General features: G+C 39.4%; 1 protein-coding gene across 8 annotated transcripts in view; it reads left to right on the top strand.

The window, feature by feature from the left end:
• OSBPL6 (oxysterol binding protein like 6) overlaps positions 1-18,292 on the top strand; it is a 237,049-nt gene extending 218,757 nt beyond the window's left edge. For all 8 annotated transcript variants that reach the window (XM_058440763.1, XM_058440769.1, XM_058440778.1 and 5 more), the window contains 10 exons: positions 5,094-5,181; positions 5,698-5,951; positions 6,713-6,850; positions 8,132-8,195; positions 9,733-9,811; positions 11,685-11,829; positions 13,754-13,898; positions 15,091-15,217; positions 16,984-17,106; positions 18,124-18,292. In XM_058440763.1, the coding sequence (XP_058296746.1) occupies positions 5,094-5,181; positions 5,698-5,951; positions 6,713-6,850; positions 8,132-8,195; positions 9,733-9,811; positions 11,685-11,829; positions 13,754-13,898; positions 15,091-15,217; positions 16,984-17,106; positions 18,124-18,232 (1,272 nt within the window). In that variant the 3' untranslated portion in view covers positions 18,233-18,292. The remainder of the gene's footprint in view (positions 1-5,093; positions 5,182-5,697; positions 5,952-6,712; positions 6,851-8,131; positions 8,196-9,732; positions 9,812-11,684; positions 11,830-13,753; positions 13,899-15,090; positions 15,218-16,983; positions 17,107-18,123) is intronic.
• Positions 18,293-19,914: the final 1,622 nt, after the last annotated feature.

Below are 19,914 nucleotides of genomic sequence, written 5' to 3'. Positions count from 1 at the left end.
GCTACACACTTTTATACTACCAGATCATGCAAGAACTCACTCACGATGAGGAGGACAGTACCAAAGGGGATGGTGCTAAACCATTCCAGAGAAAACCATTCCCATGATCCAATCACCTCCCACCAGGCCCCACCTCCAACACTGGGGATTAGATTTCAGTGTGAGACTTGGATGCAGACACACATCCAAACTGTATCACCTTGTGATGAAGTCTCCCCAGAAGGCTCCTTGCGCCTTCACACTCATAGTCTTAGCAACCCACCTGGTGAGTTGACAATACATGTGGGAATCCTAGCAGCAGCTGCAGGCTAAGCTCAAGCTGCGTATCCTGCACTGCAGCTGCCAAAGGAAATTGGGCCTCTGCACTTGCCATCTACCCTGGCCCAAGCACTTCCCCCAGAGATCCACGACTTCAGTTCCTTCACTCTCTTCAGACCCTTACTCAAAGGTCACCTCCAGGGAAGCCTATGCTGGCTGTCCTGTCTACAATTTAGAGTTGCCATTTCTTCCTTTCCTCTGACCTTTTGGGGTTTTTCTATTTATTTTTGAGACAGAATCTCATTCTGTCACCCAGGCTAGAGTGCGATGGTGCAATCTTGGCTCACTGCAATCTCCACCTTCCAGGTTCAAGCAATTCTTCTGCCTCAGCTTCCCGAGTCGCTGGGATTACAGGCGTGCACTATCACGCCTGGCTAATGTTTGTATTTTTAGTAGAGATGAGGTTTCACCATGTTGGCCAGGCTGGTCTCGAACACCTGACCTCAAGTGATTCCCCTGCCTCGGCCTCCCAAAGTGCTGGGACTACAGGCGTGAGCCACTACACCTGGCCTCCTCTGACCTTTTGTATCCCTCTTTCCTCATTTTTTTTCCTTCATGCTTATCACTATCTTAAATACATATATATTTCCTATATTTCATTTGTTGTGTGTCTGCCCCACTAGAACATACATTTTATGAAGGCAGAGATTTAACCACTGTGTCTCCTGTACTAAAACAGTTCTGGTGAGCCCAGAGCAGGTACTCAATAAATATCTGCTAACTGAGCAAAGGAAGAAATGCTTATAATGATTATTCTGAGAAACATCTGGGCATTAGCTGTCTTACATTAACATTTTCCATGGCTGAGGGAAAAATCCTCTTTATATGTTATTTACCAATGCACTTTACTGAATGAATCCTCTGCTCTTTTAAAAAATGTTCTTCTTGCTTCCACAATAATCTATTTGCCTTTGCTTTTGAACTTGTTTCTGCAATGCTACATGCCTGGTCACATTTAGGAAAAATATATATTTTCTGAACTCTTTTGAATCCCTAAGTTTGTAAAGAGAAATATTTGGTTCCAGGACTTCTTAACCACTGGGCAGAGGACAAACTGTTTGATTATGATAGTGCAGAGCCTTGGCTCTTTGTGCAGGGTAGCGTGAATGGACCACAGCAAGATAGCCCAGCCTTAGCTACTGCACAGATGTGACATGTATACATCTTACTCAAGGCCCACTATTATTGTAGAATTATTTTACACCAGTGATTTCAGATCATTTCTATGATATATTAGTTTGGGAGAGATTAAAAATTGAAGAGGAAGGCCAGGCATGGTGGCTCATTCCTGTAATCCCAACACTTTGGGAGGCAGGAGCAGGATGATTGCTTGAACCAGGAGTTTGAGACCAGCCCAGGCAATACAGGTAGCCCACACCTCTACAAAAAAATAAGATAAAATAATTAGCTGGGCATGGTGGTGCATGCCTGTGGTCCCAGCTCCTTCAGGAGGCTGAGGTGGGAGGATCCCTTGAGCCCAGGAGGTAAAGGCTGTGTTGAGCTGTGATTGTGCCATTATACTCTAGCCTCGGTGACAGAAAGAGATACTGTATCAAAAAAGAACGAAGGAAAGAAAGAAAGGAAGGGAGGGAGGAAGGGAGGGAAAGAAGAAAGAAAGAGAGAGGAAGGAAGGAAGGAAGGAAGGAAGGAAGGAAGGAAGGAAGGAAGGAAGGAAGGAAGGAAGGAAGGAAGGGGAAGGAAGGAAAGAAGGAGGGAGGAAAAGGAGAAAGGAGGGAGGGAAAGAAAGAGAAAGAAAGAAAAAGGAAGAAAGAGAGAGAGAAAGAGAAAGGAAAGAAAGAAAGGAGGGAAGGAAGGAAGGAAAGGAGAAAAAAGAAAGAGAAAGAAACAGAAAAGGAAAGACAGAAAAGAAAGAAGAAAGAAATCAAAGAAGAATAGACTTTATAGCTGTTTGTAGGACAAACATGAGTGTTTTCTTAACAAACGTTCAAACAATAAACATGCATGCACTGTGAATTTGGTTTAGGTAGACATTTGTCTCCTCAAACATAATTGAGTGTAATTAGATTTTTTTCAGAGAAATCACACAGAGGAGTCTGATTTACTTTTTTTCGCTTTCAAGCGTAAGAAGTTGGCTTTTCATGAGCCTGATGGTTTAACCTTCAGCTCTGCTGCAGTCAATAGGAACTGTGGGAACCAGTTGCAGTAGGAAAATATGAATCAGAAAAAGATTCTATTCACAACTTGTCATCTTTATGGGCTTACTCTGTATGCAAAAACAAAATTACCATTATTCATCCATGTGTTCAATCATTCTGTCCATCACTGTTCTCCCTAAATATATGAATTCTTCTCAACCCTAATTTTTAAAACATTAGCAATAAATCCAGAAACCTTAAAGACAAAGACCAATTGTTTTTATGTACAAATTAAAAATTTTTACATGACAAAAGAATTGGCATAAACAAAGTTTAAAAATGCAAGTTAAGAAAAATGTAATCTATATGTCAAACTGAAAAATGTGTGAACGATAAGAAAATGAGTTCATAAAGGATGAAATTCAAACTTTAAAACAATCTTTTGGCCAGGTGCAATGGCTCATACCTATAATACCAGCACTTTGAGAGGCTGCAGTGGAAGGATTGCTTGAAGCTAGGAGTTCAAGCCTGGGTAACATAGCAAGACCCTTCATATCTAAAAAAAAAATTATTTTTTAATTGGCCAGGCATGGGAGTGTGTGCATGTAGTCCAGCTACTTGGGAGGCTGACGTAGGAAGATTCCTTGAGCCCAGGAGTTATGAGCTCAGGTTACAGTGAGCTGTGATGGTACCACTGCACTTCAGCCTGGGCAGCAGAGTAAGAGTCTGTCTCAAAAAAAAAAAAGTGATCTTTTATGTATACTAGGTAAATACTAAAAAAGATGGATAGTGTAAAGTGTTTAAGTGGATGTAGAAAGATGGATGATGTTCCCATATGTTGCTGATGAGAACAAACTAATCCAGTCTTTCAGGAGAGCAATTTGGCAACATGGAACTAAAGCCTCACAGTGACCCATCTGATCCAGAAATAAATTTTAATGTAATCACCAGGCAGATTTACAAAAATATATTTACAAGGATGTTCATCCAAGTATTGTCTATAATAATAAAATGTTAGAAACCACCTATATGCTGGTTAAATTCCTTATTATAATCATATAATGAAATATGTTGCCTTTCCAAATAAAGTAGCTATAGCTACAATAATGAAAATGTATTCAGAATGCTATAAAGCAATATGTAAACTGATCTCCTTTTTCAGTATATAAAGATAGATGTGTCAATATGTTTGTACAGTCATTTTGAAATTGGAGGATAATACTCACCGAAATGTTATGTGGTTTCCTATAGGTGATGGGCTGATGGGTAATTTTCATACTCATCTGTTTACTCTTACCTGTTTTATAATTTTTTACAATAAGAATGTTTTATATTCAGAAAAAAATACAGCATTGTTTCCATTTTGAAGGAAGTAAGTATCAGCAGCTTTCTTGCCTACAGGAAAGTCATTAGTTTTCCCATTCCTCTGATGGTTCTATCTTATCCTCTCTTTCCTGATCTGCTCTGTTTCTAAGTCCCTTTAGTATGTACATTGTTCCTTAATTTCATTTTTCTGCTAATTTGTGTTTCATTTTAGTTTCACATTTTTCTCATGCAGGGGGTGGCTTCACTTTTCGTCTCTCCCCATTGTCACAGAGGCCATCTGTATCTAAGCTGTATTTCTTTTTGTTTTGAGACAGAGTCTCCCTCTGTCACCCAGGCTGGAGTGCAATGGCGCGATCTCAGCTCACTGCAACCTCTGCTTCCTGGGTTCAAGCGATTCTCCTGCCTCAGCCTCCTGAGTAGCTGGGAGTACAGGCGCATGCCACCACACCCAGCTAATTTTTTGTATTTTTAGTAGAGACAAGGTTTCACCATGTTAGCCAGGATAGTCTCGATCTCCTCACCTTGTGATCTGCCTGCCTCAGCCTCCCAAAGTGCTGGGATTACAGGCGTGAGCCACCACACCCAGCTTACTAAGCTGTATTTCTTGCCCAGATCTACGCAGCATCCTAGTATCTGACCTCCCTAGGGAAAGCTGCCAAATATCTTCCTGAAAACCAAATCTGACTCCAACATCCTGTGCATTTTTGTTGGTTTTACTAACTCAGGATTGCATGTGAACCCTTTTTGTTGGCATGAAAAGCCCTTCACTGTCGGGCCCTCTTGTTTTCTCTCCCTTCTGTCACAGCCACTCTCAACATCCTTGCATTCCTGGGATAAATGTTGCCCTCATGGGCCTTACCTTTGCACGATCTCTCTTCTTCGTGTGCTTCTGTCCCTTCTAATAACTGGGCAACTCCTATTCATTCTCTAACACCCAGTTTAAATATTGCCCCCTGGGCAGCCTCTCCTGAGTCCTCTAAGGTAGAGTCATAGGGCCTTCTCTTAGGTATTAGGTTGGTGCAAAAGAAAGTAATGGCAAAAACGCAAGTACTCTTGCACCAACCTGAAACATTCTTAGTGTATTATATTAAAATATTTCTGGTTCTTTACTGGTCTCCCCCGCCCTCCTGCCCCTACTAAGACAAGGAGCTAAAGACCAGGCTCCCTTCTAGCAATCCTGTATCCTAGTTCATCGAGACCCTCAAGTGTTCATTGCACATATGTCAAATACCTTTCCCTCTAGGACCTCTGCTTCTCACTGGAACAATATTTTGTTATTTTTAATCACTTGATTATCTGAGCTTGCAAAACTGAATAAGAATTCTGATCCTTGTATGTTCTTCCCTTCCTTAGGCTTCAGATGATGAGTCTTACATCAGTGATGTGAGTGATAATATATCTGAAGACAACACCAGTGTTGCAGACAATATTTCTCGGCAAAGTATGCATCATTTGAGCTTCCAGGTTGTTCTATCTACATGCCAAATTGCAACACTGAAGACTTAATGAACAGGCATTCCCCCTCCCACCCCACCCCCACCCCCGCTAATTGTTCTTTTGGCAGCTGATTGTTCAATATATTCTATTTTGTATAATCTCTTGAGGTAAATGGTTGAAAAATCCGTTAGGTAAATGGTTAAGAGAAAAGGTTTTTCCTCTTTCTCAAATCAACAGCTTGAGTCCTTCTCATTAAATATATATAATTTTTTAAAACTTAGCCTGTCTTGTCTTGAATAATATTTGAGTGTATTTAATGCCTTATTTATAAAACTATACACTGTTGTTTTCTGCATTTATTAGCAACCTTGCATTGAAAGAATTCCATTTACTTTTGAAAGGATATAATGAAGACTCATGAAATGTCTCAAAATCAGATTTATTTGAAAGTTATTTCCCTTCTTGATTTTGTGAAATCAGAACAGCAAAGTGTCGTTCACTGTGACTCTCCTTCTTCCAGTCCTGAATGGGGAGCTTACAGGAGGGGCCTTCCGAAATGGGCGTCGAACATGCCTGCCAGCTCCTTGTCCTGACACCAGTAACATTAACCTGTGGAATATCTTGAGGAACAACATTGGTAAAGACCTGTCTAAAGTCTCTATGCCTGTGGAACTAAACGAGCCGCTCAACACCCTGCAGCACCTCTGCGAGGAAATGGAATACAGCGAGCTCCTGGACAAGGCTTCGGAAACTGATGATCCGTATGAGCGCATGGTAATAAATAACTAACAGAGCAGCGCTCCTCAGGGATTTGCCAACCCTAGACCTGGGCTAAGCCAGAATTCATTATGATATATTTGGCATTTGCATAATATTCTCACTGCATAGTAAAAGAGGAATTGACCTGTTTGCATAAATCAGGCAAGGCCAAAACCTCCCAGATACCAACACATGAAGACACACTTTTTGTGCCTTATCCTTGGTCTAGAGTGTTTCTAAAGTTAAGGTGTAAAGGTCTGATACTCCTTAGAGGTTGAAGGCACACCTTGCCTCACTTTATCAGTTTTTCCTGAATGTCAGGATAGCCCATCTGTTCAGGAACTTAGGTCTGAGAAAATAACTTCTGTTTATACTTCACCCTTTACCCCATATGGCTGCGGGAAACATGCCATGCCCTCTGAAAAGCACCCACAACCGCAATCCTCATGCACATGAGGCTAAGATCATGCCTGTGGCAGAACTGATAAACTGGGTTTCAGAACCTTTGAACTCCATGATACTCATGACCTTGGATGGAAGGGTGAAAAATGCTTCACCTCAGTGGCCTGCTGGTTTCTGTGCGAGTAGTTTTACCTAATTTTACCTATTTTTTTCCCTATGAGTTGATAAAAATTCTGTGCAGACAATAGGAAATGCAACTGTCATCAAATCAACACCCATCCACATGGGGTGTATAAAATCTAGAGGGATGAGGAACAAACAGACCCAGCAGTCATCTCTCCTATATTATTCCCTTTTCTTCAATGTTTTAACAGGTTCTCGTTGCCGCATTTGCAGTTTCAGGATACTGCTCCACCTATTTCAGAGCAGGAAGTAAGCCATTCAACCCAGTCCTTGGGGAGACTTATGAATGCATTAGAGAAGACAAGGGATTCCGCTTTTTCTCAGAACAGGTAAGTGCCATTGGACTCAGTGAGGTTTCTATATAGGTAAGAGGGCAGTTTGGTAATGAAAGCAGCCTTTCGATAACAATCTGTTGGGATGGGTTATGATACCAGTTGTGAATCCAAAGTATCTGAGACAGGTCTTAATCAATTTGGAAAGTTTATTTTGCCAAGGTTAAGGACACACCCGTGACACAGCCTCAGGAGGTCCTGACGAAATGTGTCCAAGGTGTTCTGGACACAGGTTGGGTTTACACATTTTAGGGAGATATGCAACATCGATCAATATATGTAAGATGTACATTGATTCTGTCCAGAAAGGTGGGACAACTTGGAAATGGAGACTTCCGGGTCATAGGTAGATAAGAAAGGTTGCATTCTTTTGGGTCTCTGATCAGCCTTTCACTGAATACACAATTTACATGTGAGAGGGTGATAGAGAGAGAGTCACTTATGCCTCAGTCTCGCTCTGTGAATCTGCATTTTTACATAGACAGTAGGGCAGAGAAAGTAATCAGATATGCATTTGTCTCAGGTGAGCAGAAGGGTGACTTTGAGTTCTGTCAATCCTTTGTCCCATACCCGTGAAGATAAGCTATCAATGTACATTGCCAGGTTGAAATTCAACAGAACTGTTTTAGGGTAAAGATCTTGAGGCCCACAAAGAATTTCCTTGTGGGCAAATTGTGAGGGAGAGAGGTAGCCTTTTTAAAAAAAAAAAAAAAATCTTTGTAGCTATCTTTTTTAGGAATAAAATGGGAGGCAGGTGGTCCTGAGATTTATTTTCTTTTCACACAGTTAAGAACACTAACACAAGAACAGAAAACCAAACACCGCATGTTCTCATTCATAAGTGGGAGTTGAACAATGAGAACACATGGACACAGGGAGGGGACCATCACACACCGGTGCCTGTTGGGGGGTAGCGAGCAAGAGGAGGGATAGCATTAGGAGAAATACCTAATGTAGGTGATGGGTTGATTGGTGCAGCAAACCACCATGGCACGTGTATACCTGTGTAACAAACCTGCACATTCTGCACATGTATGCCAGAACTTGAAGTATAATTAAAAGGAAGGAAGGAAGGAAGGAAGGAAGGAAGGAAGGAAGGAACTCACTTCACTTATGGGCATCATTTCCCCTCTAAATTGTATAAGTTCTCAGTGTTTTTAAAGCATGAAGTCTTACAGATTTACTTATACATTTTGAGAATAATTCGGTAAGAGAAATGGATGATCATGTGGAAGTTTTAACACTGATATTACCTTCTTTTTTGTTTTTAATTACTAGGTTAGCCATCATCCACCCATTTCTGCCTGTCACTGTGAATCAAAGAATTTTGTGTTTTGGCAAGGTTTGTATTTCAATTATAATTTAAAATCAAATGTATGAGCCTATGAAAAAAGATCTGGCTTCCAAAGGGACATTGTATTCAGTTTAGATTTCTACCTTTGGAACTCAGCGAATGTTGGTAATTGGTGCAGAGCTCAGTTTGAGAAATCAAAATTCCTGGTTTCAACATGAAACAGTTTCAGCTAGGAGATGAGATTGCTTATCTTGGAAACAGTGCCGTATGGAATAGCAGAGCTCCGTGCGAACTGTGCCGGTGGAGAGCCACCACCTTATCTCATGTTCCTCATTGTCTGCGTCTGTAACATGGAGGTTCCATCTCCTGTCTTCTTGGTTCTTGGGGGTGTGCAAAGACATTTTAATTCCGAAGGAAGGCTCTATGAGACATCATCAATGGTCATAATCTAAATAGATATGCAAACATTACAGTAATTCCTGGCCTTTAACTCACTGGGGCTCAAGAGTTTGGATTGAAGTCTCTGCTTAGTTAAGTCAGAATGTTACAAGCTTGCCTAATACAAAAAAGTTTCTAAACTCCTTTACAAAGAAAAGGATATTTATGTAAATGTGAACATTAAGTGTAAATAGTTCCTTCATGTTTGGAAGGGTGCTTCATTACTCACAGAATGACTTCTCATGAGCATTTTCTTAACCTGAAAATACATAAAAATGATAGAACACTGTAGCTGTACTTTATTGCAAAAATATGACAGACCATTTCTTGGTCATCACCAAGAATCAGGCATTTTGTGGAGATAGCATGAAGTTCCCATAGTTCATCAAAATGGAACCAGGTGGTTATCACAAATGCACAAATAAATCTAAGTTTCCACACGTAAAACGTAAAGCCATCGTGTGAGGTAAAGTGCTGGGCCCTGGCCTATATCTTAACAACCAGTATAAATACATTCATTAAGTTAATCCCACTCTCTCATAAATCTTATTTTATAAATCTTATTTTATCTGTATTTAGAGATTTTTTAACTGTAATCCCAAATTATATGTCTTTGATGGGGGGAAATGTATATATAAATTAATTGTATTGCTATACTCCAATTATTTTTAGTATACCTCTTATGCTTGATATATTTGTTAACTATTTTTACCACTTAGTTAAAACTTATAACAACCTTTATTGCTGTCTGGACATTAAAGCACAGTAGAGTCTATGTTTGTATGTAAAATGTGAATACACACACAGAGACACATGCACACACACACACACACACACACACCACACACTGTTCCAGGCTTCTCCCAGCTCTGTTAGTTGAAAACAAATAAAGAGCATATATTATAGAGAAACATAGATAGTGGGGGTTTTTTTAGTTTGTTTGTTTGTTTTTGTTTGTTTGTTTTTTGGTTCACAGTTAATATTTTCACCCTGGGCCATTTGCAGGCACTTGTCATACTAAATCAGCAATATAGAATCAGTTGTCATTCCAAAGTGTTTCATAAAGTGTAATACAAAAGTTAGTTTTTACAGAAGAAGTGATTAGATATGGGGTATGTATTTCTTGTCCTCTCCCTATGTCATTTAGATATCAGATGGAAAAACAAGTTCTGGGGGAAGTCGATGGAAATCCTGCCTGTTGGAACACTGAATGTCATGCTTCCAAAGTAGGTGACTCACACTTCCCTTTTGGCCTCTTGTCTGCTTTTCTAAATCATAAATGGGTATTTTAAACTCTAGAAGATGGTAAGGGTTTCTTTCTCTGTATACCCAAACTTCTGTTACCTTCACCAAAGTTTTGAGAATAGACTCCCACAAAAACAAATGAGAACTTAAGCATATGTAGCAAAGCTTCCTGTTTATTTCTTCACATCCTCCATTCTTCAGTCAACACCACCAGGTACCTCCCATGGCCTGGTCGTCATGCTAGTTTGATTTTATATAAAAGATTCTTCTGTTTAGCCATTTCTTTGCTATACAATTCAGTTTCACTTTTGAGTTCATCTTAGATCCAGGAAGTATTTTATCAAAGAAGAGTGATGAAATCCTTTTATGGTTGTATTCTAGAGGATACTGCCTCTAAATATTTTGAAATTAAGTGGAATTTTTACTGAGGCCAAGGACTTGATTGTTTCTTCAGTTTTATCTATTTGAATGACAGAATTTCCAGGTGAATTGGATATGGAAGAACGTGAAGAGAGGGAGGTATTCCTAGGACCACAAAATAAACTTTGAATATTTGAACATGTAGGCCAGGCAGGCATGGTGGCTCACGCCTGTAATTCCAGCACTTTGGGAGGCTGAGGCGGGCGGATCACAAGGTCAGGAGATCGAGACCATCCTGGCTAACATGGTGAAACCCCATCTCTACTAAAAATACAAAAAATTAGCTGGGTGTGGTGGCATATGCCTGTAATCCCAGCTACTCGGGAGGCTGAGGCAGGAGAATTGTTTGAACCTGAGAGGCGGAGATTGCAGTGAGCTGAGATTGTGCCACTGCACTCCAGTCTGGGCGACAGCAAGACTCCATCTCAAAAAAGAAAAAAAAAAGAAAATGTATAAGGAAGAGAGTTTTCCTAGGTATATATGGTGCCTACATCATACCAATTCATAAACTTTGCAGAAACTTAGAAGCATCTTTTTATGTTGATGTAACATTTCATTTGAAAATATATGTAAGATACAAACTTAAATGTGATTTGAAGCTATATCATTTCATTTCTTAGCAGAAATTCTGTAACCTTGCTCCCCAGAATTTGTAATAGGTTTGTGCCATCTTAGTATGCTCTTCATTCTTTTCCCGAAGAATTATTCACATCTGAGGTCTTAAACCTGGAGTACAAAACAGTGTTTCCAGAGTGATCTTTCTTCGATGCACACTCTGTGGTGCCTCCCTCCAACCTGGAATCCTGCGGTGGCCCATTGCCTGCAGGGTAAATCTAGACTCCTTGGTGCGTCCCTGCAGGCCTTCCTGGCTCTGCCTCATCACACCTTTCCTGCCTTGCGTCCTGCCGCCCGCACTCACCCGGAGCACAGCATTCACAGGCCTGGATGCCTTGTGCTCTTCTGACCTTGGTGGCTTTGTGGATGCTTTTCCCCAGCCCATAGTGCCCTCTTATCTGCCATCTGTGCTTACACCAAACCCAGCCTCTTCTAAGGTGTCTTCCTTGACACTCATCCCACTTTCCAGGCAGATTGAAGGACTAAAAACTCTTCCTTCTGTGTTCTGATGATGTGCATATTTTAAGTATTTGTTTGCATATGCATCTACCCTCCCATACTTTTGTCTCCAGAAAAGCAGGAAACAGGCCCTGTTCCACTTTGTAACTTAAGCACCTGGCCCATAGAAAGCACTTAAATGTTCCTTAAGCGAATTAACCACATCATAAATACTTATGACCACAGAGAGAATTTCAAGACAGAAATGGGAGGAAAATGAGGGAAAAGGAAGCTTTGGCCAAAGAATATTCTCATTAGCAGAAACAGTTATATGTATTTGTGACCTTGGTTGTTTTTCATCAGTGTTACATTCTTCACTAGGTACGGAGATTACTATGTGTGGAATAAAGTCACCACTTGCATACACAACATCCTCAGTGGGAGAAGATGGATAGAACATTATGGAGAAGTAACCATCAGAAATACCAAAAGCAGTGTTTGCATTTGCAAACTCACGTTTGTCAAGGTAAATGCTATCATACAACAGTAAAGGAAAATAAGTATAAAATGCTTGTTAAAGAAGAAATAGAATAATCACCTTAAATAGCAGCAAGTGAATCTGTCCTGTATCATTGGTCCTTACGGACGTCTTAGATAAGAAAGCAGAACAAATTGATAGAGTTTCTCAAGGCATGCAAGTTTCTGAACATATGGAGGTCAAAAAAGGCATCATCTAAAACAGAAAAAAACACATTTCTTTTTAAAGAATTTTCTTTTGAAGTAGCCAGTCAGTCTTTCACTGAGTAAAATTCCAGAAAACACTTCTTGACTATAAATCTTCTGGTTTATATTTCTGTTTCTCTTCCTGCTTGATTATATGTTCAAGTAATCTGAATTTCGGGAACTCATTATAATGTTGTCATTTTCTGAAGACACTTGATGTAGTCATGTAGATGATCACCAGCAGTCAGTACATGCTTATCCAACCCTGCCACTGTTATAATTCAAATAAGTTCAGCAAGAAAAATTAGCCTCATTAACAAGAAAATATGTTGGGATAGAAATGCCCAAAAAGCACCATTTTCCCTCAGTTTCTCTGGTCTGAAGTGGAACATTCAGTATCACTGCCATGTTTGTTTGGATGTGCTACAGAATTCAACATGGTATAGAAACCCCACCCAGCTACCTTACCTGTTCAATTCATGATCCCATTCTAATATGGTAAACAGGTAACATATTGGAGTCTTAAGACTCTAATATTTTCTTTTCTCAGTTAAATTCTTTTAAGCCATATTGGAAGGTTGTATTTATTTTAATTGAGTATCTTTATTTTAGCCCAAAATGTTTTCACTACCATTTTTCTTAGAGACTCATAAGGTACCTAGAACTGAAGAGCCAAGATCACTATGTGCTCTGGCTGGGTGATGATGTAAATATGTACATTTGGCTTTGTAGGCTATGAGAAGCTGCAGTGCAGTCCTGTCTCTAACACTTGCAGAGCCTGTATAATTAACTAAAATATGTAAATCAAGCCTGTAAGCTATAAAATAGAATGTGCTCTATTTCTTTGCCTTGACAAATACACTTTTTATAACAAAGCCTGTGAGTCCAGGTTGGACCCTTCAGAACTCTGTGCTGTAACCCTGGCAATGTAGGACAGCCAGTCCTGGCCCACGGCCTTCCCTGCTTTCTCCCCACCTCTGGCTCTGTTTTGACTGCAAGGGGCCTCATACACACATATATAGGCAGGCCAGCCCATACATCTAAGCTCTGTTCACACCCCCACAAACAGCCACCCTTGGCCACTCTTCAGACCTAAAGGTGCACACGCTGGTGGGTAGTCTGCCCTTGGTTGCACGAATCCAAGGAAAAGGGCCTTGCCAGCTGTGGAATAAGCTTGGAGCTCCTTGGACAAGGAATTCTAGGGTTCTGTATACTTGGGGCCTGATCTGGAAGGGGAATCATGGGGTCCAGGTAGGCAAACTCCCATAGACTTCTTATCCCTTGGGAAGGAGTATGGCTGGAAGGGCCACATGAGGGTCTTCCTGATAAAATTTGGCCATTTATAGATACTATGAAAATTACTTCACAAACAATTTCTGCAGCATGGCCAATTGAAATTTATTAAAATCCATGAGCAAGAGGAAAATTCAAAACAAGGGGAAAAAAATTGCTAGCTTAGAAATTAATATTAGGTTCTTGGGATAGAAACTGAGCCTTCTCTGTGATATGCTACCATGTTATGCGTGGAATAGAGACCATTCCTTTCTTGAAAGTTAAGCTAATTCTTAGAAAGCCAGCCCTCCTTATAAAACGTTTTGAGATTTCTGTATTTCTGAAAATGGTTTGAATAAGGGACTTCAAGGCTAAGAAATTTTTCTATACGGAAAATACAGGGAATGGTGTTATTAAAGCCATCAGATGTCACAATTGGGGTTTGGTTTTTCCAGGTGAATTATTGGAATTCTAACATGAATGAAGTCCAGGGGGTGGTGATAGATCAGGAGGGGAAGGCGGTGCACCGGCTGTTTGGAAAGTGGCATGAAGGACTCTACTGTGGTGTGGCCCCCTCTGCAAAGTGCATTTGGAGACCAGGTGAGAGTGGCCTGAGTGTTCTGCCAACAGGAGGGCACCATGGACAACAGAAGGGAAAGGAATATCAGGTCATCCTATGCAACTCATACTATGTTTCCTTTAAGAGTAAGATTAAAAGCGTAGATGCTTATGGCAATTATAGTTACATTCATACTTAATATAGAAGTTATACATAAGCCCCAATATTTGATATTTCATAATAAAGAACGTAGGCCAAATCTCTGACAGGCAGTCAGAGATTGGGCTTCATGAAAAATTGCTCAAAGTGTAATGCCTACATTTGAAAAGCTAGGTATATTTATTGAAGACTTTAGATAATTGAAGTATACAAACTTAAAACCTTACTCATGTTATTTATTTTCTGCCTTAATAAAACAAAGACTACAAACATTTATAATCCACAAATTCAATAACTCACCAGAATAAGTGATCTTTTCACTTGAGCCTCAAGAGGCAGCAATATGTTGACATTTAATAAAAGACATCAAAAGAGTTCTGATAACACATTAGCATATATTGAATATCAAGTATAAATGGAACAAGTATCCACATGACATTTATTGTCACTGGAATTTTGTTAGTTAATCCCTAACTAAAATTAGTTGTTAGTTTCCTAAGAGACATCAATGAGTATTTAAATTTCCTGCTGGTAGAGTGGCTAGTTTATTCATTCCGCAACTATTTATTGAGTGCTGGCTGTACATCAGGCTTTATTCCAGGAGCTCAGGATATATCAATGAGCAAGACATACAAAGATCCTGCCTTCAAGTTTAGTTAAAAAGTGGCAAAAAATATTAATTTAGATCTGCATATTTTTCTTTTCTAAAAGGAAGCAAACAAGTGTTTCTGGTGAACTCTTAATGCTCGTAGTTAATTGCCATAGTATTTAGTTAACCAATTGAATATTCAAGAGAAATAGTATGGAGTAGTTTAGCTGATGAAGACTACTATATGTGCAGTTTTGTTTGAAAGACAGGATTGTATTAAATATATGAATTGCCAATTCTGATCATCAACACAAAGTTTCCTACCTAGGAATATCACCACTTTCATTCACGTGAAAAAATGTATAATCTTGTGTTTATGACTACAAATTTGGTGTTAGTGTGAGTATTAAGCACTAGGGTAAGTCAGCTTCTTGCAGTTCCTTAAACCTTTTGCCTCTCACAGTGGTTCATTGGCCTCTTTCCAGGTTCCATGCCAACCAACTATGAGCTGTACTATGGCTTCACAAGGTTTGCTATTGAGCTCAATGAGTTAGATCCAGTACTAAAAGATCTCCTTCCACCAACAGATGCCCGGTTCCGGCCAGATCAAAGGTGAGGATGGCAGTGGTATTTAATATGCAGACTATGGCTGGGTGCAGTAGCTCATTCCTATAATCCCAGCACTTTAGAAGGCTGAGGAGGGAAGATCACTTGAGGTCAGGAATTCAAGACCAGCCTGGGCAATATAGTGAGACTCTATATCTTAAAAAAAAAAAAATTAAAAATTAGCTGGGTGTGGTGGTGCATGCCTAAAGTCCCAGCTACTAGGGAGGCTGAGGTGGGAGGATTGCTTGAGCCTAGGATGTTGAGGCCACAGTGAGCCATGATTGTACCATTGTACTCCAGCCAGGGCAACAGAGAGAGACTCTGGCAAAAAAAAAAAAAAAAGGCAGACTATTATGGCTTGGGGCTTTAGAGGTCATTGTGACTTATTTTTACTACCATCATGTATTTTTACTCAGTCCTTTCTTCATTCCCTTATTCATTCAGCAATATTTGAGTTTTCTATGCTAGGAAAAGCAGTATTCATAGAATGATCATAACAGATTATCTCAGCACATAGTTCCCCACAGAAGATAACAGAGATACTTTTTAACAAAGTTTCTCCCTCCCCCTAAAATTTACCAAAGGTCTGCAAATTTGTGAACTCTTCCTTAAATATATAATCAGTCCTTACCCAGTGTTTTTGACCTCTTTACTTCTATAACTCTGTAACATGGAGTATCTTTTAAACTGAAGAATAATAGGATAAGTTACAGGGGCACTCAGAAATGCTTTGAGTGCAAGTGTGCAATTTGCTCAATGTTATTTTGATCCCACAGGGTATGAGATATACTCAAAATACAGTACCTTTAATACCTTGTGTTCTTAGTTTTTTATTCTTATGTAGTTCTGAACTCATGATATCCATTCCTATGCAATTCATTTTACTTTTCCCAAAAACTCTATATGCCATACAAATTCCATTCAAGATCAATTTTCTGTTTCCCATGTATTTGTGGCTTTATCTGCCATCTGCCAAAATGCTCTCAGTTTTGAATGTTCTACTATTTAATTCTCTTATATTTTCCCCTCTCTCTCTAGAATATGTTGTCTCACTATTTGACATTCAAATTTATTAATAAACTTCCTGTACAATGTATAGCATATTATATTCCTGTTCTTTGCTCTCATTTTGAAATGTGAGCATTTGTAAGTCACCATTCAGTCTGCGTTTTCCTTCTCAATTCTATTTCAGTTTTCCTTTTCTGAATTTCATTTACTATTCATTTCGCATTCTGTGGCCTTTTGTAATTTTCCCCATTACCTTTTCTTTTCTCATCAGTTTTACCCTCTCCAGTAAAACAGGAAAGCTCCTTCCCTCTCAGCCTGTTCTCAAAATAGATGGAGAATAGCCAGTTACCATCCTCCATTCTATGGCCTTTTAGCAAAAGCTTTCTGATAATATAGAAAAGGAACATGGCTATGACTTCATGCTCTTCTCACCCTGGACTCTGCAGTCATCCTGAAAATCTCAAGTTATAGAACCCTAGACAGCATAGAAAAGTCTTCAAGGCCAAACCACCCACCTTTCACTGATATTGCTTATTACAATAATTCAGTTCATGTACATAGAAAATATGTAAATCCTGGGAGGCAGAGGTTGCAGTGAGCTGAGATCACACCACTGCACTCCAGCCTGGTGACAGAGCAATACTCCGTCTGTTACTGTGCGGTATTTTATGTTCATAGCAATTAGAAAACAATTTTGTGCAAATGAGGTTTTTTCCCCCAGAAAAGAGGATAATATGTTAAAATATCAACTGCTTTCCGCTTAGATTTTTGGAAGAAGGAAATTTAGAAGCTGCAGCATCAGAGAAGCAAAGAGTAGAGGAACTCCAGAGATCTCGGAGACGATATATGGAAGAAAACAATCTTGAACATATACCAAAATTTTTTAAGTAAGTCAGTTAACTCCCATAGCAAGTTCATGTTTTGCAAATGGTTGCCACAGGCCATGAGAAACTCCAGTTAAATGAAAATAAAATGGGTAAATGGATTTTGATATCTTTGCTTTTGGCAGTGAAAATATTGAATCGATTTTGCACTTATGAAAAGTTAGTAACTATAAAAAGAAATTTTTTCTACAGCTCTTCTCTTTTCATGGGCAGCAGAAAAGAGTGAGCATCCCACCCAGAAGGCTCTTTGTCCTTCAGCTGTACTCTTTAGAATGGTGGAAACTGGTTCCCACTCCCTTAGCCAGGGGACTGAACCGGACCCCACTGCCCACAAGATCATCCTGGCTTTTATTAGGATTTCATTTTATTTCTATCACACAATGCTTGTGTGTGTTTAGATTTGGTCTCTCTGTGGTATGATAGTATGTGATTATTACAGGATTATTTGCAGGATTATATATACATCACACAGATTAATCTGAGGTTTCCAAATCCATCTGTTGCCCTCCAGAGCCAGGACAAAAAGCTCAGGGTAAACTTATCTCCTTTAGACTTGTCCTCTCATGACTGCCCTGGGATAGAAATGCAGCCTTGCCCTTCAGATGTCTAAAGTGTCCTCCTTGGACATGGGCCCGGCAGGGGCTCTTAGAGCTACTGATATTGCATACTTTTAGTAAAGGCGAAATGATTCTTGTGGGTCTGGGACCTGAAGCTCTTAGTTACAGTATTTGTATATGCTTTGTTGGGGGCTATTTACTTCCTACCCCTGCCAGGAGGTAATTTGTTCCTGCCCTCAGTTCCTCTCCCCCTGGCCCTACCTACTTCCATTTCACACATTTAACAACAAAAATGACTTCACTTCTAGTCAAAAATAGTCACATCATCAGTAGTTAGCAGATAAGACACTAACTGGCTTACAAAACACTGCTTATATATCCATGTCTAATCTATAGGAGAGGGTCCTATTTAAGGTTACCTTGATGTGATTCTTGACTAATGTTGATGTTTATATTTTCACAGAAAAGTTATTGATGCCAATCAAAGAGAAGCCTGGGTTTCTAACGACACCTATTGGGAGCTTCGAAAGGACCCTGGGTTTAGCAAAGTAGACAGCCCTGTTCTTTGGTAGACTGGGAATGTAGAGCTAGCCAACATATCACATTCTGAATGAATAAATAACTATGCACAATTATGTTTCTTATAGCTATGTGTGGTTTCTAGGTCGACTGAAAACCTACCATTTGCTTTTCTATTCATCTTTATAATGGACTTTCAGAAGTGCATTAGACAAGGCCCCTAACCACTTTGGGATCCTTTCTGTTTTGCTGCAACCATATTCCTTAAAAAAAAAAAAAATCCACACCGTCCTTGGAAAGCAGAATAAAAGGAGCAGAATATGAAATCCAAAGTCTGACCAGTTTGTAAAGAAAAACAAATGGTAACTGGTGCTTAAAGCTGATCAAGAAAGTTAACAACAACATAGAAACCACACGACTGTTCCACTGTCTGGAAGCACCATCCCCTATCGCAGGACTCCTGGGCCATAAGCAGTTGGTCAGTGCAGACTTCAAGTGTGTCTGTTTGATGTGGTGTGATTGTGCTGGCCTTGTCGAAAAAGATGTGATGCTTCTCAGAACCTGTTCCATCTGTATGCCATTGTTCATGCCTTAAGAAATGCAAAGATGTACAATAAATCATTTTTTAAATGTGTGCTCATAGGTTTATGTGAAGAACAGATTTTTTGAATCATGGCATGATTCACTTAATCAGAACAATTATGAGACTAACTTAAATGGGTTTTTAAAAGTGAACAACACGTGCTTTACTTTGATAAGTCAGTTGCCATACCGTATGTCTGAAGGGAAAGAAGGAAAAGGTGTGCTAAGTAGATCTCTGTATTTACGTGGCTCGTTAATTTCCTGTCCTGCGTCCAGATAATAAGCCATCCCTCTTCCACCTAACCTCACAGTGTGCCCTATTATCTGGAAAAATCTGTCTTTGATTTGGACATTTGGTCATCAGTGTTAAAACCTTAAAAGGAAATAACAAAAAGCATATGAAATTCCTGTGTGGGCTTAGTAGTACTATAAATGTAACTGTTTTTGAGTGAAGCACCATGTAATCCATGTCTCAATCCCATGCCCACTCCACTGACACTAGTCGAATTCCACTGAGAACAAAGGCAAGAATGCTAGTAGTTTATTTGCATTGTTTAAATGAATTCTATGCAAAATCATATTTCAAATTTTCATCAAGTGATTCCATATGGTACATGACTATATATTAAGCATTTACCTTGCTATTGGCAGAGATATGAAACTTAAGCTAAGGAATGTATCCGTCCCAAAGCAGGAAAGCAGAAGTGTGTTTTGCATACTTCAGGATTTGTTTTTCCTCCACTAATATACAGAGGCTTTCGCAGAAAACTTGCATCAGTATTCCTAAGTTTCTGCACGTAGATGACTATATAAATGCCTATATGTTTTTTTAAAAATATCTCCTCAGAGATTTTCCTAGGGAATTATAAAATTACATATATTTTATTGTTAGATGTTTATTCTTAGATTCTTACCATTAGAATTTAAGTGTTATTTAAAACTCTGATACAGTTACAGACACTTTACATTTTATTATGAGGTGTTGATTTTAGTGGTATTTCTCCTCAGCAAAGCATTCCTAATAATGGTTAATACACCATCAAATGAAAAACTGCTGATGAGAGCGTAAGGGAAAGCCTAACGTTTCCACTAGATGGCGCAATATTTTATTTATCCAAAACTCATCCCTTGCATCTGAGTTTTTATGTTATGT

This window comes from Hylobates moloch, unplaced genomic scaffold (genome assembly GCF_009828535.3).
Source record: "Hylobates moloch isolate HMO894 unplaced genomic scaffold, HMol_V3 SCAFFOLD_1, whole genome shotgun sequence".
Classification (NCBI taxonomy): domain Eukaryota; kingdom Metazoa; phylum Chordata; class Mammalia; order Primates; family Hylobatidae; genus Hylobates; species Hylobates moloch.
The sequence above is the reverse complement of the archived record's forward strand: the minus strand, read 5'-3'. Positions and strand labels throughout refer to the sequence as shown.